Raw genomic sequence first — 15,368 nt, 5'->3', positions numbered from 1 at the left:
GTGTTATGTTGATCGTTTACACATGAAGGAAAGGTGATCAGCCCTCCGCTTCAGGTAACAGTCCTGGGTAATATTGAATAAATATTACAGTGAAAAAATCACTTAAATTTATTTTACCCCCCTTGGGAATCGAACCCAGGACCTCCAGAACGGTAGCCGAGCGTGCTGACCATTACACTACGGAGGCGGACTAACTAATTAAGTTGTAACAAGTTTAAAACCAAAACCATTTGTTGAATTAGTATAATTTTCAGATTTCAAAAATGGGCATCGCAATGAAGGCGGACAAATAAATCAATACCTTTGGAATAATCTTCCAAAAGAAGGTGAAAGTGTCCCAGCTTGCAGAATGTCTTAGGATCGATGCTAATTTCCTTGGGTTCTGCAGAGTCATCCTCAATGTGCTCCATGATGCTGAAGGAATCATCTTCCAACTTGGTCTTCTCCTCCTCCTTCTGCGTCTGGACTTGAATCAACATTTTCTCCAAGTACTTGACTGCTTTCTGTATGATAGCTCTCGTCTTCGCATTTTCCGAAAGCTTCAGTCTCAGAAAGCCAAACTGCCGACTGAAATTAGAAAACAGACGTTTGAAAAAGCATTGTCAAAGTAAAATAATAATAAAGTAATAAATAATAATAAAACCCTTATCCGCACCCCAAGGTGCATAGGGCACTGTGTATTATAAACGCAGTGTTATCATGATCGTTTTATACATGAAGGAAAGGTGATCAGCCCTCCACTTCAGGTACCAGTCCATGGTAATATTGAATAAATATTACAGTGAAAAAAATATTTATATTTATTTTTACCCCCCTTGGGAATCGAACCCAAGACCTCCAGAACGGTAGCCGAGCGTGCTGACCATTACACTACGGAGGCGGACAAAATAATAAAATAATAAAAACCACAAATAAAATAGAAATATTAAAAAATAGCAACGAGTTATCCCACCCAATCTTTAGAGGAATAATCAAACGGATTGCCTGCTAGGTGAACTATACTGAGGTCTTAAATTTGATAAGTTGCTCTGGCTATTTGTATCTTTGAAGTTTTCTACAAGCGCTAGTACACTGAATAGCACTTTTGTAAATATGCATTTCGTTAAATTCACTGTGTGTACAGAAAAATATTTACATACTACGGGTATTATTTGAAATTCATAAGTGAGAAGGGAACGATTAATGTTTTGGTATTAAATTTATATTTAAAAACAAAATCGTTTTACTCCATGCATAGTCATGCTAATGTGTATCAAATACATAGTTACATTTGGTGCTCACTAAAGAGAGTATAAGCTTAAAGATGGTTACTATAACCCCGAAGTTAAAACGCTTACATTATTTTTCTTGTAATTATATAACAAAAAATAAGAGAAGAACTATTTTATAGATTTCATTGTCGTGCATCATTCAAGGTTCAATAAAGTTACATTTAAATAAATTGAAAATACTATGTGTCAAAAAAGTATATTATGTGATGACCATTTCTTTAATGAATTTGATTTTATATTTAGAATATTGGAGAAATTATATTTTCTAAATAACCGTAGTTCTCTCTCGGAAGTCAATAAATAGTTACCGGTAAATAAATGTCACAATTAGTTATAAAAACCAAGAATAAATAAATAAATAAAAAGTCATTGGATTACTCATTATATGGGGCCTTGAGAGTTTACTTGACAGTATCAAAAGCATGAACAGTGTAACAATGGGAAATGAAGGAACTGGAGACACTACTACGACAAAAAAAAACACAATGTAAAAGGAATTACGACTATAAAGCACGATATTATTCTGAGGCTTTAAAAATATTAGGTTAATCTATATTTACCTGTCAAGTTCCGACAAAACTTGGAGTTCTTGTGAAGTGAGACTTATGTCTTCTAAATCATAAGACATTTTTCTCAAAAATACCTGGCAGGTCTTTAAAATCACTGCATTAAACGATTAATCATAACAAGAAAAGTTCGTACAACTCGCGTCGAACCGATTAACCGCTATAAAACATCAAACTTTGACAGCTTTTTGTACCATAGACACAGCATTTACGATGACGTTATTTGAGCAATTTTTGAGAAAAAAAAGGTAGGAACTTATATTCTTCTTTTTTATGTGTCGTGTCGGTCCCACGATGTTGACTTTTACTTGGAAGAATATGTCCCTATTTTGAGCAGACAAAAACAGCTCTTCAACACTCCGTATTCCTGTGCACTCTTGTATATTATAGAGCCAGGAGATCTGCCTTCTTCCGACACCTTTTCGACTGTCGATTTTACTTTTAATGATCAGTTGCAGTAGCTTATGTAGCTTATACTTTTATCCTCTAAGCACATATCCCAAATAGTACAGTATTAGTGTTTTCATATTCAATATTAGTTTTCTATTTGCTCCAGCTCTGGAGAACTCTTGCATTGTTTACAGGGTATTCGAAGCATTCTTCAATGTATCCACATCTCAAATGCCTCCAGCCTGTTAACGCTATTCATTTTAAGGGTCCTCGTTTCAACTCCATATAATAACACTGACCATTTGTAGAATTTGACCAACCGTTGCCTGAGTTTGAAGTTGCTATTATTTAAAAGTTTTTTGCTTTATTGAAAATAAATTCATATTTCACGCTCAATTGTAAACATTCTCGTTTCTTTTTTTTTTAATTACCAAACGTCCAAGTGACTCTGAAATCTAGTTACGGCTTATGCAACACCGCTTATCATGACCCGACTCAGGCTTCAACTTTTTAAGTTTCACAGCCTATGCCGACTCGTGAGTGGATTTACTTTTTAAGTTTGAGGTTACTATAATTTCATATAATTCGTGAGTGAAAATTCTAGGCCAAAACACTCCCGATTTTTGCTTTATCCCATCGTCTCAACTCTAATTTTAGTTTGCTTAAGTTGGTTTTCCTGGTTAATGTAATATCTATGGTTTACACATGATTATTTTTTTTAATGTATATTATTGGCAACACATGGCAACACTTTACCTAGTACCTATTGTCACATCCATTTTCTACAAAAACAAATTTTGATCTGTCATTTTCCAGCAAATTTCGCTGCTCCATATTTTTATGGAAGGAAAATGTTCCTTTTAGCTTATATAATTATATTGATAAGTACTCCATGTAAGTTTATTTTGTTGTATTCTTTTTGTTGTTCTTTGAAAGCATTTTTTGTATAATGTGACCTCTAATTTTTATATCGTAGTTTTATCCGAGGGGCGTAAATTCAATGCCCAAAATCCCGAATGTGGTCCCGTGAAAATATTGGAGCCATCGGGAGAGATTACAAGCCCTGGTTATCCTCAAGGTTATCCTGATCGCATCAGTTGCACATGGCTGTTATTCTATCCTATTCGAGCTGTTTTGGTTTTGAGGTAACACTTTATAATATCCAGTAATTCCTAAATATTCTGCCGTTATTTTCTTTCCAATTATAATTATTTCACATATCTACTGTTCAAAGAGTTTGATATTTCATGTTTCATTTGTGTTATTGTCCACAGTGTGAAAAAATGACCTGAATTAAAATGAATTAATTGTGCCACCAAATTAAAACACTATATCATTATCAAGTATCAACACGAGAATTTTATATATATATATATATATATATATATATATATATATATATATAAATATATATAATTCCAATTGGAATCATGGAAGAATATATGTATATTAAATTATAATAGGTTTCTCTTTATTTTTAAAATAAGTTTTTGTTGTTTTTCAATTCCACTATTTGTATGGCAATTTATGATGGTTCTGACCCGCATAAGGTATTCATTTGGCTGTATAATATTTTAATATTAGATAACCATTTTACTTCATTAGTCTCATAACCTTGTGATTATTTCTCGTGACCAATAGGTATGTGTCTAAAATACGGGCTTTGGCATTTCTGAGTTTGAAGGTTTTCTTTGTCGACTGGATATTTTAGCAACCCTTATTATACAGAAAAATTAAGAAAGTTGTGTTGAGATGGTTTGCACACGTAGAACGAATGAGTGAGTAAAGGACGGTAAAACAAATTTATGAGGTGAATGTAATTGGAAAAAGGAGCAGAGTAAGACCGAGAAAAACTTGCCACGATCAAGTATGCCAAATACTTGAAAGTGGTCAGGTTAGGAGTCGAAACAATCGGTGGGTATGTATAAGGAGATGCATGAACGTGGAAGAGGCGAAGAATGTTTGCAAGGACAGAGTGGTGTGGTGTTCTATTCTCTCTGCCTACCCCTGCGGGGAAGCGGCGTGATGGTTAGTTAGTTAGTTTTTTTTATTATACAGTGGAACCTCTTATAATGAGCATAATTTATTCCCGCATCCTACTCGTTCAGCTAAATATTTTTTTCCTATAGATATCAATGTAAAATAGGACGATGCATTCCATGTCGAAAGAATGCTCGATTTTTTAATATTTTTTATTAACATTTATTTAAATAACATAACTTTTAAATTGTTAAGGATTGTAACAACTTGAAACACAATTTGGATTGAATAAAAAACCTTTAAAAAACAATTTTAATTTATGACAAATATCCTTTTTCACTTGAAAACTTTAAAATTTGACGAAAATGTGTCACAGAATTATCATTGAATAAATTTATAGCACGAATAGCCACCTCCTTATTAGGGTGATGCTTCTTTATGTACGATACAACAGTTTGCCATGCTTTCATCATTTCTCTTATTGTGCTTGTTGCTCTGTTACTTCCTTCTCCTCCATTAACGAGCTCTTCTCCGTAATTTCTTGCTGTGAATCACAATACAACTCCATAAGCTCTTTGGTGGTCAGCTCTTGGCTGTGTTCTTTCACAAGCTCTTCAATGTCGTTGTTATCCACCTCGAGTCCCATGGTATCGGCCAATGACACAACCTCATTGACTGTAGACTCCACAGGTACTGTTTCAAAATCACATTCGACAACAATCTGTGGTCAAAGTTTTTTCCAAGCAGAAGTGAGGGTCCTTTTGGTAACTCCTTACCAAGCCGCAGAAGTCCCGATTCACAAGTGAATGTTGTGAAAAAGGGACTTGCCTTTCTTTGTTTCTCGTTATGCGAAATGTCGTTCGTTAAGGGATCAAAACTCGTCATGCGAATTACTAGTTATGAGAGGTTCCACTGTATCATCATATTACATACAGTCGAACTCGGTTATAACGAGGATGAAAGGACCAACTGAATTTGCTTGTTATAACCGTTCCTCGTTATATCCGAGAATAGGTATTTGAAAAAAAAAAAAACTCTGTCTAATTTCCCGGTTGGATTTTATTGCTTAAGCTCTAAAATGTTTTAAAAGTTTTAAACATTAAAACATTTACAACATTTAAAAACAAGGCAATCTCTTTTTTCTCACTATAGCCGAGAAGTTGCTTGTTATAACCGTGAATAAATGTATGGAGAAAACCAGAAACCAAAATTTCAACGAATGTTTCCTCGTTATATTATTGGATTTCAGATTAAACTAAGCCTTATTGTAAAATTGTTGAATATCTGATATCCCAACTTTGTTAATGCTTCAAATTTCAGAGTGGTTGATTTAGACATAGAAGACGATCCTTTGTGTTTATCTCCGCCGTGCTGCATCCACAACTGGTTGTCATTTTCTTCCACTCCACTCTGCGGACATAATGTTTCCATACCGCAATATGTAGCGCATAGGCAGAATGTCTCAATCAAGTTTCATACTTCCAAGGTATATATTTTATTATTTTGCCTATGAGTTTTTGTTTTTTCAATTGTTTTAATTACTTTAAAAAATATCATTCATCTTTTACAATGGTTTTTAATTTTTAAAATGCTATATATCATGGTGCAGTTGAAGTTCTGCATGAAGAATTAGCATATAATCAAATATTTAGTGTTTAAGGAGAATAAATACTTTTTTTCTTATTATATGGAATTATATGAGGGCTTTATACTAGAAAATGCACTCTACAAATATAAAACTTTACAGAAGAGCCAACAAATGTTTTTGTTTTTATTTTCTTTTACCGCAAAGAAGATGTTTTGATTTTTTTAAAAGTAAAATGTCTTATAAATTTATATACATTGAATTTTTTCGTGGTGATACTCAGAACAATATAAGTATGTATATTAAAAAAAAATGCTCGTATAACCTTGTTTGATTCTAAGACTTTGATTTATTATTTATTAGTAATTTCCATATAACAATTTTTTTTTGCTATGATTTTCCGACTTTGTAATATTGAAGTTCGACTGAATATAGTCTTGAGATAAACAAACCTTCAGACTGAAGGAGTTGTTGGTTATGAAGTGTTCATATTTGTATTATAATGTTGCAGTTATTGGTTGGCGGAAGGGGATTCAAAATAGTCTACTTTGTTTGTAAACCGAATCAGTTCCACTGTGCGGACAACCTGAGTTGCATAGATTATGAACAGAGGTGCGATGGGAAGACACAGTGTCAAGATGGATCTGACGAGTGGGAATGCAATGCCTTGAAGAACAGTCTTGTCCTTGATGGTAATCTATATATTAATATTTTCCCACCCACATTATTTAGTTTTCCTTGGGTAATTATGTTAAGCTCACCATCTGAAGCAAAACAACTCCTTAACCGTTTTAGTGCTGAGTTGATTTCCTATATCGTAGTCGTACAGGAGAAAGTGACCAACTACCAAAACGTAAAATGTTCAGGAGGGCCATTTAAGTTACTTTTGCCTGGCAAAAAAATAAACATCAATGAAATTAGTCATTTTTAACAATTCAATACATTATACTTCCAAATTTAAAATCCTTCGTGATTTTTTCAGGGAAATATTAAGCTAGTAAGATATCAAATAATCAATGATCACGTTTTTGTAAAACAATGCACTTGGTCACTTTCTCCTGTATGACTACGATATGTATGCTAAAATTGCTAAAGATTTTTTAGCAAAAATGGTCCGTTTCTAATTTAGTGGACATTGTAAGGACGAAAACAATAGGTTTTCAACATAAAGTATTTGTAGTAGTATTCTATTCCTATTTTTCACTAAAAATTAGTTAAATTTATTTGATTGTGAATATTATTGACGAATCGGAGCTGTAGAGCGTGCACGCTGCGACACAACCACCCAGATAGACGCCAAAATACACTGACGTCATCGTCGATATATCGACGGCCGCGCTTTTGGCAAAGTATACCAGAGTCGATATATCGATTCTCAGCACTCCAACTGTTAAAATACGCACTTTTTTCTCTTTAGTGATGCTAAATTGTTACATGTTTGTTTTTTATTAAACATTTGACATTAAAATAAATTCAATGTGTGATATTTATTATTATGAATAATTTCTCCTTATCTGTACATAATGTTGCACATTATTTCTTTGTCCCATTGTTATCTAGGTAATAAATTGAGGTAAGGTCATCTGTCTACCTCTTACGTGCCAGTCCAAGGCAACATTAAGCTTTAAAGTAAAAATGTAAATTATTATTTAAGTGTCGACATAAAGGCGAATCAAATTCAAAACCTATAAAGATAAATACTGTTTTTTCATATGTTTTATGCTTAACTTTTAGCATCATGTTAATATGTAATTTGTATTTTTATTTTTATTACTTTTTTATCAGAGTGTAGCGGTGACAAGATGGTGCCCTGCGGGGGTGCGGATAGCGGGTGCTACAACAACGAGACGTCGAGGTGTAATGGAGTAGTTGATTGTATCAATTCTGGGAATGATGAAAAATCTTGCGGGGCTTGTGGACGCAATATGCTGCACTGCAAGTAAGCTACTTAAGTCTTTACTTAACGAATTGTTGTCGGGCGGTTTCTTCATTAATCCCGACCCTAATTATACTAGCTAGCACCCGACCCTCAGTATAGTAATCACAAGTAACAGTCAACCTAATTTTGATCTATATAATGGTTTTTGGCATCTCTCTTGCTCTACCAAAAGAATAAATCGCTTATAACCGTCTCCAGCTCTCTACCAGAATTATGTTAAAGATGTCTAATGTTTTCCGCAAACAATGTGTTAATCATTTAACGTTATTCTTCTATTTTTAGTAATATTTTAGTTATTTCATTTAGGTACTGGTGTAATATTAAGTTCTTCCAAACATCAAGTACCTTTTCCTTATATGTATATGCATACATGTTATGCGCAAAGTTTTTAATCAGTATAGGTAGCAGGAGTGTGTGATCTGGTCATTTAGAAGATCTGCATCACGGACAATTCTTATTACAATTCCTGTTGATGATAACAGCTGAGAACCATTTATTTATTTATTTTATAAATCGTTTAATCTATGAATTCGTAAGGTAGCCTTCAATAGGTACTGCTTGTATACCTATGGAACGCGAGTAAGGTAGTGTAGGTATTGCTTCTGTGCCTATGTGGAATGCATGTTCTTCCATACATATATATTGTGATGTAAAAAAATGATTGTAAGTTTTGCTACTGTAATTATTGCAGTCGAAATGTCACATTTGACAATACATATTACAAATTGTATGTTTTTCTTTACAGATTTCAAAATAATAGTACCAATTTTCTTGGGATTTTTATATTAATTTATTAGTCAATTAAAACAATATATGTAACACAGGCTCCATGATTTGAATAAAAACTAAATAATACTCGCTTTTCAAAAAAAGTTTTAGTTGTTTATAGATTTGGCGTTTAACTCCATTTTAATTTATATATTAAACATTACAATCAAACACTGAATTTTAGATTCTACTAAATTGTATTTTATTATTTAAAACACATAAAAATAAAAATAGTGACAATTGTTTCGCCTTGTTATGGTATTTTCAAATGAATGACACAAAGTTTTTGAAAACTAAAGTTTTAGCTCACAAAAACCTAAAACTTACTCGCTAAAAGGTTAATTGTCAGCTCCGTAATGTTTGGTACCAGAGAAAGTATTATAGTTAACATTATACTTATAAAAATGACTCGTTAAAAATTTGCTATAAAATTATAAAAGTGGAAGTGAGCCCTTAAAAAAAGAGCTCTTTTATCTACAAACTTTCCAAAATGATTATCTCGGCTAGATACTCGTAACGGTTGTTTGTTTGGCAGAACGGGCGGGTGCTACCCGCTGCAGGGCTGGTGCGACGGGAAGGTGCAGTGCCCGCAGGGCTGGGACGAGGGTGCGGGCGCCGGCTGCTCCTCCTGCCGGCCCGGGCACGTGTCCTGCGGGGCCCCCGACCACTGCCACTGCTACAACCCGCGCACGCAGCGCTGCGACGGCCAGATGGACTGCCCCCACGGAGAGGACGAGGTCTCCTGCGGTGAGTCCGGTGTTCATACTACAGCGGGCAGATCAACACAATATTAGACCAAATGGTTTTGGTCTTTTTAAAAAGAGTTGAAATATACTAACACACTTTCTTTTGTGTGGGCGTCAAATTTTGAGGATTCCAACTTGTCAAAAATCTACAAAATTTTACTATGCGTCGACCAGTTTGATACGACACACCTACTTCTTGTTCAATCTTCTTGATGGTTATTCCCATCACTATTAACACACTTAGGACGGGAAAGGTATTTCTACCCTTTCGGTTGATTGGTGCTTATGGAGGGAAGGTTATTCTTACCTTCTGCGCCAGCCTCGTTTCAAAGTCAGAAAAGAAGGTATTATTTAATGTTTTTATATGAATATTATGTACCAATCTCTTTGTTGAGGTCTAACCCACTGTTCCGCAAAGTGTGTGCCGCGGCACACTGGTGTACTGTAGTGATTAGTTGGTGTGCTGCGGAAAAAAGTCTAGTTATGTAAAATTGACACAATTGCTTCAAATTTTGATTGCCTGTGCTCAGTTAAGTAGGCTCACATTTCACATTAAACATAATATGTTAACACGTTGTATCCCGGAGCCGTATTTTTACATGACAGTATAACCGAACGTTGGATCCCGGAGCCGTGTTTTGACGTGATGAAGCCAGGGCTCATACAGTTAAATATGTTACCATAATATGGTAAATATGCACCTCTGAAATTTTTTAATTTGGTAGGTGTACCTTGAATAGAAAAAGTGTGCGGAACACTGGTCTAACCTATATGTATACAATTATCAAATACCATCGCCAGCGGTCCGCAGGCGTAAAAAATACCCATCCGAAATGTGCTAAGAGACAAGTCTGAGTATGGTGTACTGCTTGTTTGAGTATACTACGAGTATGGGCGTGCAATCCCTAGCTATTGCCGCTATTTTCTTTTTCCTCACTACTATCCCGACACAATTTCTTTTCCCCTCTTTCACCCTTTACTTCTGTACACCATCTGTTTTCTATCTGAAATATTCCACTCCTAGATCCAGAGTCCATAACTGATCATCTTTTCTTAATGTAATTGGTGATCAAGTTAACACCGCGTCGAGTGCGCTACTGGGGTAAAAGGAAAACTACACTTTTATACATTTTTTTAATCAATCATATTTGTGTCTTACAATAACTATAGCTGTTTGTTTATTCTGTTTTCTCATAGTGATGGGTTGTGAAGATCATATATCCTGCGCCAGTGTCCAGGAATGTTATTCCCCTTCCGAGAGATGCGACGGAGTCTCCCAGTGCTCCGATCAATCAGACGAAGTTGGCTGCTTCAGTCAAGGTAAATACTAACATCAATAATCTTCACTCAAATCACTATTGAAAATAAGCAAAGACATTGTCCAAATAGATAGTAACAATGGCTGTGAAAGCCCATGCCCTTGCATTTATTATCATTTGAGTGATATTTTTTCATAATTGAAACTAAAAATGAAATAAGAGAATTCTATTTGACAGTTATGTACTTACAGCTTATAAACCTGATTTTGTTTTTAGTACTGGCCACCAAATTCCGCTGTGGAAACTCGGGACTTTGCATTGACGATACAAATATTTGTGATGGTAAAGATGACTGCGGAGATGGATCTGACGAAGCGGATTGTATTAAGGTAGGTTAAAAAAAAACTTACTTAAAATTACCATAACCGATATTACTGCGAGCGCATATTATTGTACGTATTAGTAAGTTTTGTCTGCCTCCATAGTGGTATAATATTGGTTCAGCTATAGTACTGGAAGTTCCGGGTTCTATTCCCAGAGCGGGGTCAAATAAATATAAGTGATTTTTTCACTCTAATATTGATTTAATTTAACCCTGCACTGGTACCTGAAGCGGAGGACTGATCACATTTTCTTCATGTGTTAACGATCAAGATAACACTGCGTTTACATGATGTAGTGCCCTATGCATCATTGTGTGCGGATAAGGGTTTGAAGAAGAAGAAGATGAAGAAAAAACAACTCACTTCAAATGACTGTAACTGATATCACTGCGAGAGTATATTGTTGTATGTGTTAGTAAGTTGGTGTGTTCTTTTGGGTTTTCTCCAGCAGCTCAAAGTCTTTGGTAATGTTTCAGAACTCGGTGGTGACGGTAGTGGTGATGGGGTCCCTGGTGTGCGGGCTGTTGGCCGTCCTGGGCGTCGGGTGCGGATGGCGCTACTACTCCTCGCGCCACCCGCTACCCGTCATCAGCGTCAGCAGCAACTACCAGCGCCAGGTGGACACGGGCCCGCTGGACGAGGCCAGCCTGTACCACCTGTACCGGGAGCCGCCGCCCTCCTACCACGAGGCCGTGCTGCAGGGCGCCTCCACGCCCACGTACTGCCACCCCACCAGGTATGCGGAGACTATCCCACTGATAGAGAGATCAGTTGAGGAACTTATAGCTGTTGGGGTCACCAATTATATAAAGCTGTTTGTTAGCAGCTTTTATTTTGGGGGCGGTGTGTGGCTGCGTTTTTTGATCACGTGTTGGTGATCGTGTTTGTTAATGTGAAGGAGTAGTGCACAGAATGAAAACAAAATGTACTTACAGTTGGTTTCTTTATTGAAATAAATGCGTAATGAAATAAATGCCTAAATTAAAAACCCTTATCCGCACCCCAATGATGTGTAGGGTACTGCGTCATATAAACGCAGTGTTATCTTGATCGTTTGTATCATGTGTTTCATGTGTATCATTCACCAATTATACCTATGATTGACAACCACACTACTCAAATTCTTGGATGTTCTATTGTGTATATGTATATGGTCCAATTTCGAAACATTGTACATAATTGAATCACCAGAATTTTCACTAGACACACCTATTTGTGAGAAGAAGCTTTTTTATTGAGCAGGTAACACTCAAAATGTTGTGAAACCATTATTGGCTAAGCTTACTTGAATATCTTTCCTCGAATGTCGATCTCGTATTACTAAATGCCGTATTTCACTGCTACTAACTATCCGGATGTATGTTTACACTGTTTATTTGACGTGATGTAATTATCTAGATACATGAACATGGCGTCCCGAGGAGAGTCCAACATTCCGGTGGCCGTTCCGCGCCGCCAGCGCCCCCCGCGTGCGATCAGTGGCCGCACTCGACCCGCCCGCGTCCTCCCCAAGCCCCCGCAGTCCATTAAACCTTCCGAGGAGTCCACCACCTCCTCGCAGGTCATCCAGGGGGACCAGTACTACCCAGAGACCGAAATATCTCCCGACCGCGACACTCCCATGCTGGAACTCTCAGACAACAACGGCAGCACCTCCGGGATAGACGTGTCTGTCTCTCGGGAAACCGACTCCAGGTCCCCGAGCGGCACTTCCATGTCCAGCCTCGTTTCCTGCGAATCTCACGGTAGTTACCAAGCTATGTCTTAGTGCAATGTTTCCGCTTTTATAGCAATTTTTGTCTCTAGTAATTTATAGGTGATCCGGATCGGATTGTTGATCTTACCGCCGTCTGCAAAATTTACTTTGCGGGTCTTAAACTTAAGCTTTACGGCCTTTAGATTACTAATAAAGAGCATTCTGCACGGCGACGTAATAGCAAATCGTTAGCTAAACAAGAAAATGATCTAACTCTAAAAAATATTGAAAAGTACATTTTGATTTGATAGCCTGAACAGAGATATTTTAGTAATATTTTACAAATATGGCACTCAATAAATAATTCAGATTTATTATACTAATGATATTTATAAATTTACGAGAGATGCCATTATGTGCTCAGATGCGTAAAAAACTGAAGTTTTAAGAATTTTTTATGTAAGGCATATTGCTATCGAAAAAAAAAATTAATAATGCAGATATCTGCATATACGCAGGGGCTTTTGATATACATATATGGTACAAACGGTATGATTCTAAAAGATAATTATATAGTATACTGCATCATACATGGCGACTTATGTTTTAGTCTTCCATATAATGTACCTCAACTTGGAGATTTTCTTGTTTAGATGATGAAATATTACTCGGATTAGTGTTTATGAATGTTATATTACCATTCGGTATACTTGTTAACTTGACGGAAAAAATGTTAATTAGAAGTCTTTGTATCCATTAGGGTGGTGACTGACCGGAACCATTTCATGTGTTATACTACGATGCAAGCATTCGTATAGTCAGTACAGCAAGCCGAACGCTCCATCTATAGTTTCGGATGCTTGCTGTTGCTGTCCGATAGCGATGTTACGACGTTACATTATGACAAAATGCTCCGGTCACTCACCACCCTTAAGATAAACAAAATATGCTCCAAATGTTGTCCATAAGCAGTTATCACTGCAAATTGGTGTATTCCTACTCATAAGAAATGTTAAATGTGTGCACGATAGTACAAAAGCATAAATATGAAATTGACCATTCTTGCAAGTAGGCAATTCTAAACAATCGGTAGAACTACAATATTTATGTTAGTGTATTATAAAATAACAGATAGTGTGTATCATATCAAAACATAAAAACTATTGTATATACATATATAACAACTATTTTCTCTATGTAAAAAAGTTCTAAATCTTGTTCCAGTGAATTAATATTGACTTGTACAGTTACGCAAGTTTAAATACTGAAGCACCCGTGTAGTATCATAAAGCGTAGACTAATTTAATTTATTTGTTTGTTCCATGTACGGCTATTCTGAATAATGTAGGATACCTTAAATAATATATTTAATAACCTATTTTTTCTCTATTTTGTTTCTATTACTCACCCAAATAGTGTTTATTAATGTTTCTTGTTATTTTAGAATTTAACTATTGTTTTGTTATATACCTGGGTTATTTATCAAATATACACCTTGATAAAGTAAATAATAATTTTATCATCATATATATATGTATTCAGCATTTAAAGATTATAAAATATTTGACTATACCGTAAGTTACTTTAGTCTTTATATGTTAAATGAAATAATAGTATTTTTCGGTTATAGAAATGTGTTACATTGCAAAAAGCTTATTAATTCAAAATTGACAGGATCAAAATTCGAAAAATATTTCAATTAACGAATTAGCAAATTTAAAAATATTTTTTTTCCATGAAATATATAAAAATTATGATTAAACATGAATAGTTCTGGAAAATTTAAAATGTTTGTTAAATATATTTCCAGCTGAGGGCACCTGATATTAAAAGATTAGAAGCAGCTAACATTGCAAGCCATAACAGAAGGGATATTTCCTAGTGTCAGGTAGATAAATCAAAGCTAAAGGATAAAAATTGTGATTGGTCATTCACTTATTTTGGCCGCTGTCACAGCAATTTTTGTTGCGAATTATTCATTAGAATTTCAATTTAATCATTAAATCTTTCCTTATAATTTTAAGTGAAATATTGTTACAAGTTATCGAACTTAAAATTGAGTTGAATTTGAAAATATCAAAAGTTTTGTACAATAACTGTTTTGTAGGGATTGGAATTTTGTAATATTCTTCGAATTATGGCAAAACTGTTTGAATTAATGAGCTTTTACTGTATGTACTTCCTTTAATTTGGGACCTTCTTGCCGAGTACAAATATTTTTTTGAAATCTCAAATTTACTGTGATTCCATATGGATATTTATTTTTCACCATTAAAACAAAGTATCCTAACGTTGAAAATAAGAAATTAATATATTTTACTGAATGCATACAAATAGATACCTCGCCCAAATGTCGACATTAAATTCTTAATCAAGTTATTTATTTTCCACTGCTTTTTTTAAATTTTAATCACATTGTTATGAATTGTAACATTTTTATGAATTTCGGCAGAGTGTAAAATTTTTCAAGTGATGTGTTATAATATACTTGTAGAGTATGTAGAATAGTTGTTGAAAATATTGTTACCGTAATATTTTCTACGCAAATATTTGATCACCCCGGTTGTAGCAAGTTCTTACTCAGGAAATGGAATTATATTTCTGGATGTTGGTAGTATAATTGTTTATGTCAAAATTTATTCACATTTACTGGGGCGTTGAAAAGTACATAAAAACATTCATATTTTTATGCTAGGATGCCCGAATAAACTATAATGTGTATATTATAAATAGGATATGTAATCTCCATATTTATAAAAAAATTGCGTAATCATCCGGTCAGTCC

The 15,368-nt window shown here is 35.0% G+C and overlaps 2 protein-coding genes across 3 annotated transcripts in view; one reads left to right on the top strand and one right to left on the bottom strand.

The window, feature by feature from the left end:
• Utx (Utx histone demethylase) overlaps positions 1-2,019 on the bottom strand; it is a 101,020-nt gene extending 99,001 nt beyond the window's left edge. The window contains exons 1-2 of one of the 2 annotated variants that reach the window (XM_088263366.1): positions 1,832-2,019; positions 302-567 (exon numbers count right to left, since the gene is read on the bottom strand). In XM_088263366.1, coding sequence (XP_088119492.1) covers positions 302-567; positions 1,832-1,899 — 334 coding nt within the window. In that variant the 5' untranslated portion in view covers positions 1,900-2,019. Of the gene's footprint in view, positions 1-301; positions 568-1,337; positions 1,475-1,831 lie in introns of those variants that run through there. The other variant, XM_088263367.1, reaches the window with a different exon arrangement.
• Positions 2,020-2,998: 979 nt separating this feature from the next.
• On the top strand, positions 2,999-14,479 carry LOC148307396 (uncharacterized). Its single transcript, XM_088263497.1, has 10 exons — positions 2,999-3,121; positions 3,204-3,372; positions 5,528-5,693; positions 6,304-6,484; positions 7,578-7,731; positions 9,035-9,246; positions 10,443-10,565; positions 10,781-10,893; positions 11,364-11,623; positions 12,286-14,479. The coding sequence occupies exons 1-10, from the start codon at positions 3,079-3,081 to the stop codon at positions 12,653-12,655; spliced, it is 1,791 nt and encodes a 596-aa protein (XP_088119623.1). The 5' UTR covers positions 2,999-3,078; the 3' UTR covers positions 12,656-14,479.
• Positions 14,480-15,368: the final 889 nt, after the last annotated feature.

Source organism: Brachycentrus maculatus, unplaced genomic scaffold (assembly GCF_059751285.1).
Source record: "Brachycentrus maculatus isolate JH-2025_06_01 unplaced genomic scaffold, ASM5975128v1 h1tg000199l, whole genome shotgun sequence".
NCBI lineage: Eukaryota > Metazoa > Arthropoda > Insecta > Trichoptera > Brachycentridae > Brachycentrus > Brachycentrus maculatus.
The sequence above is the reverse complement of the archived record's forward strand: the minus strand, read 5'-3'. Positions and strand labels throughout refer to the sequence as shown.

Excerpts from the sequence above, each read along its gene's own strand:
- LOC148307396 (XM_088263497.1), top strand. The coding sequence starts at position 3,079 with ATGTTCCTTTTAGCTTATATAATTATATTGATAAGTACTCCAT. Across the intron at positions 3,373-5,527 it reads CGAGCTGTTTTGGTTTTGAG|AGTGGTTGATTTAGACATAG; the intron begins GTAACACTTTAT and ends TTCAAATTTCAG. Across the intron at positions 10,894-11,363 it reads ACGAAGCGGATTGTATTAAG|AACTCGGTGGTGACGGTAGT; the intron begins GTAGGTTAAAAA and ends GTAATGTTTCAG.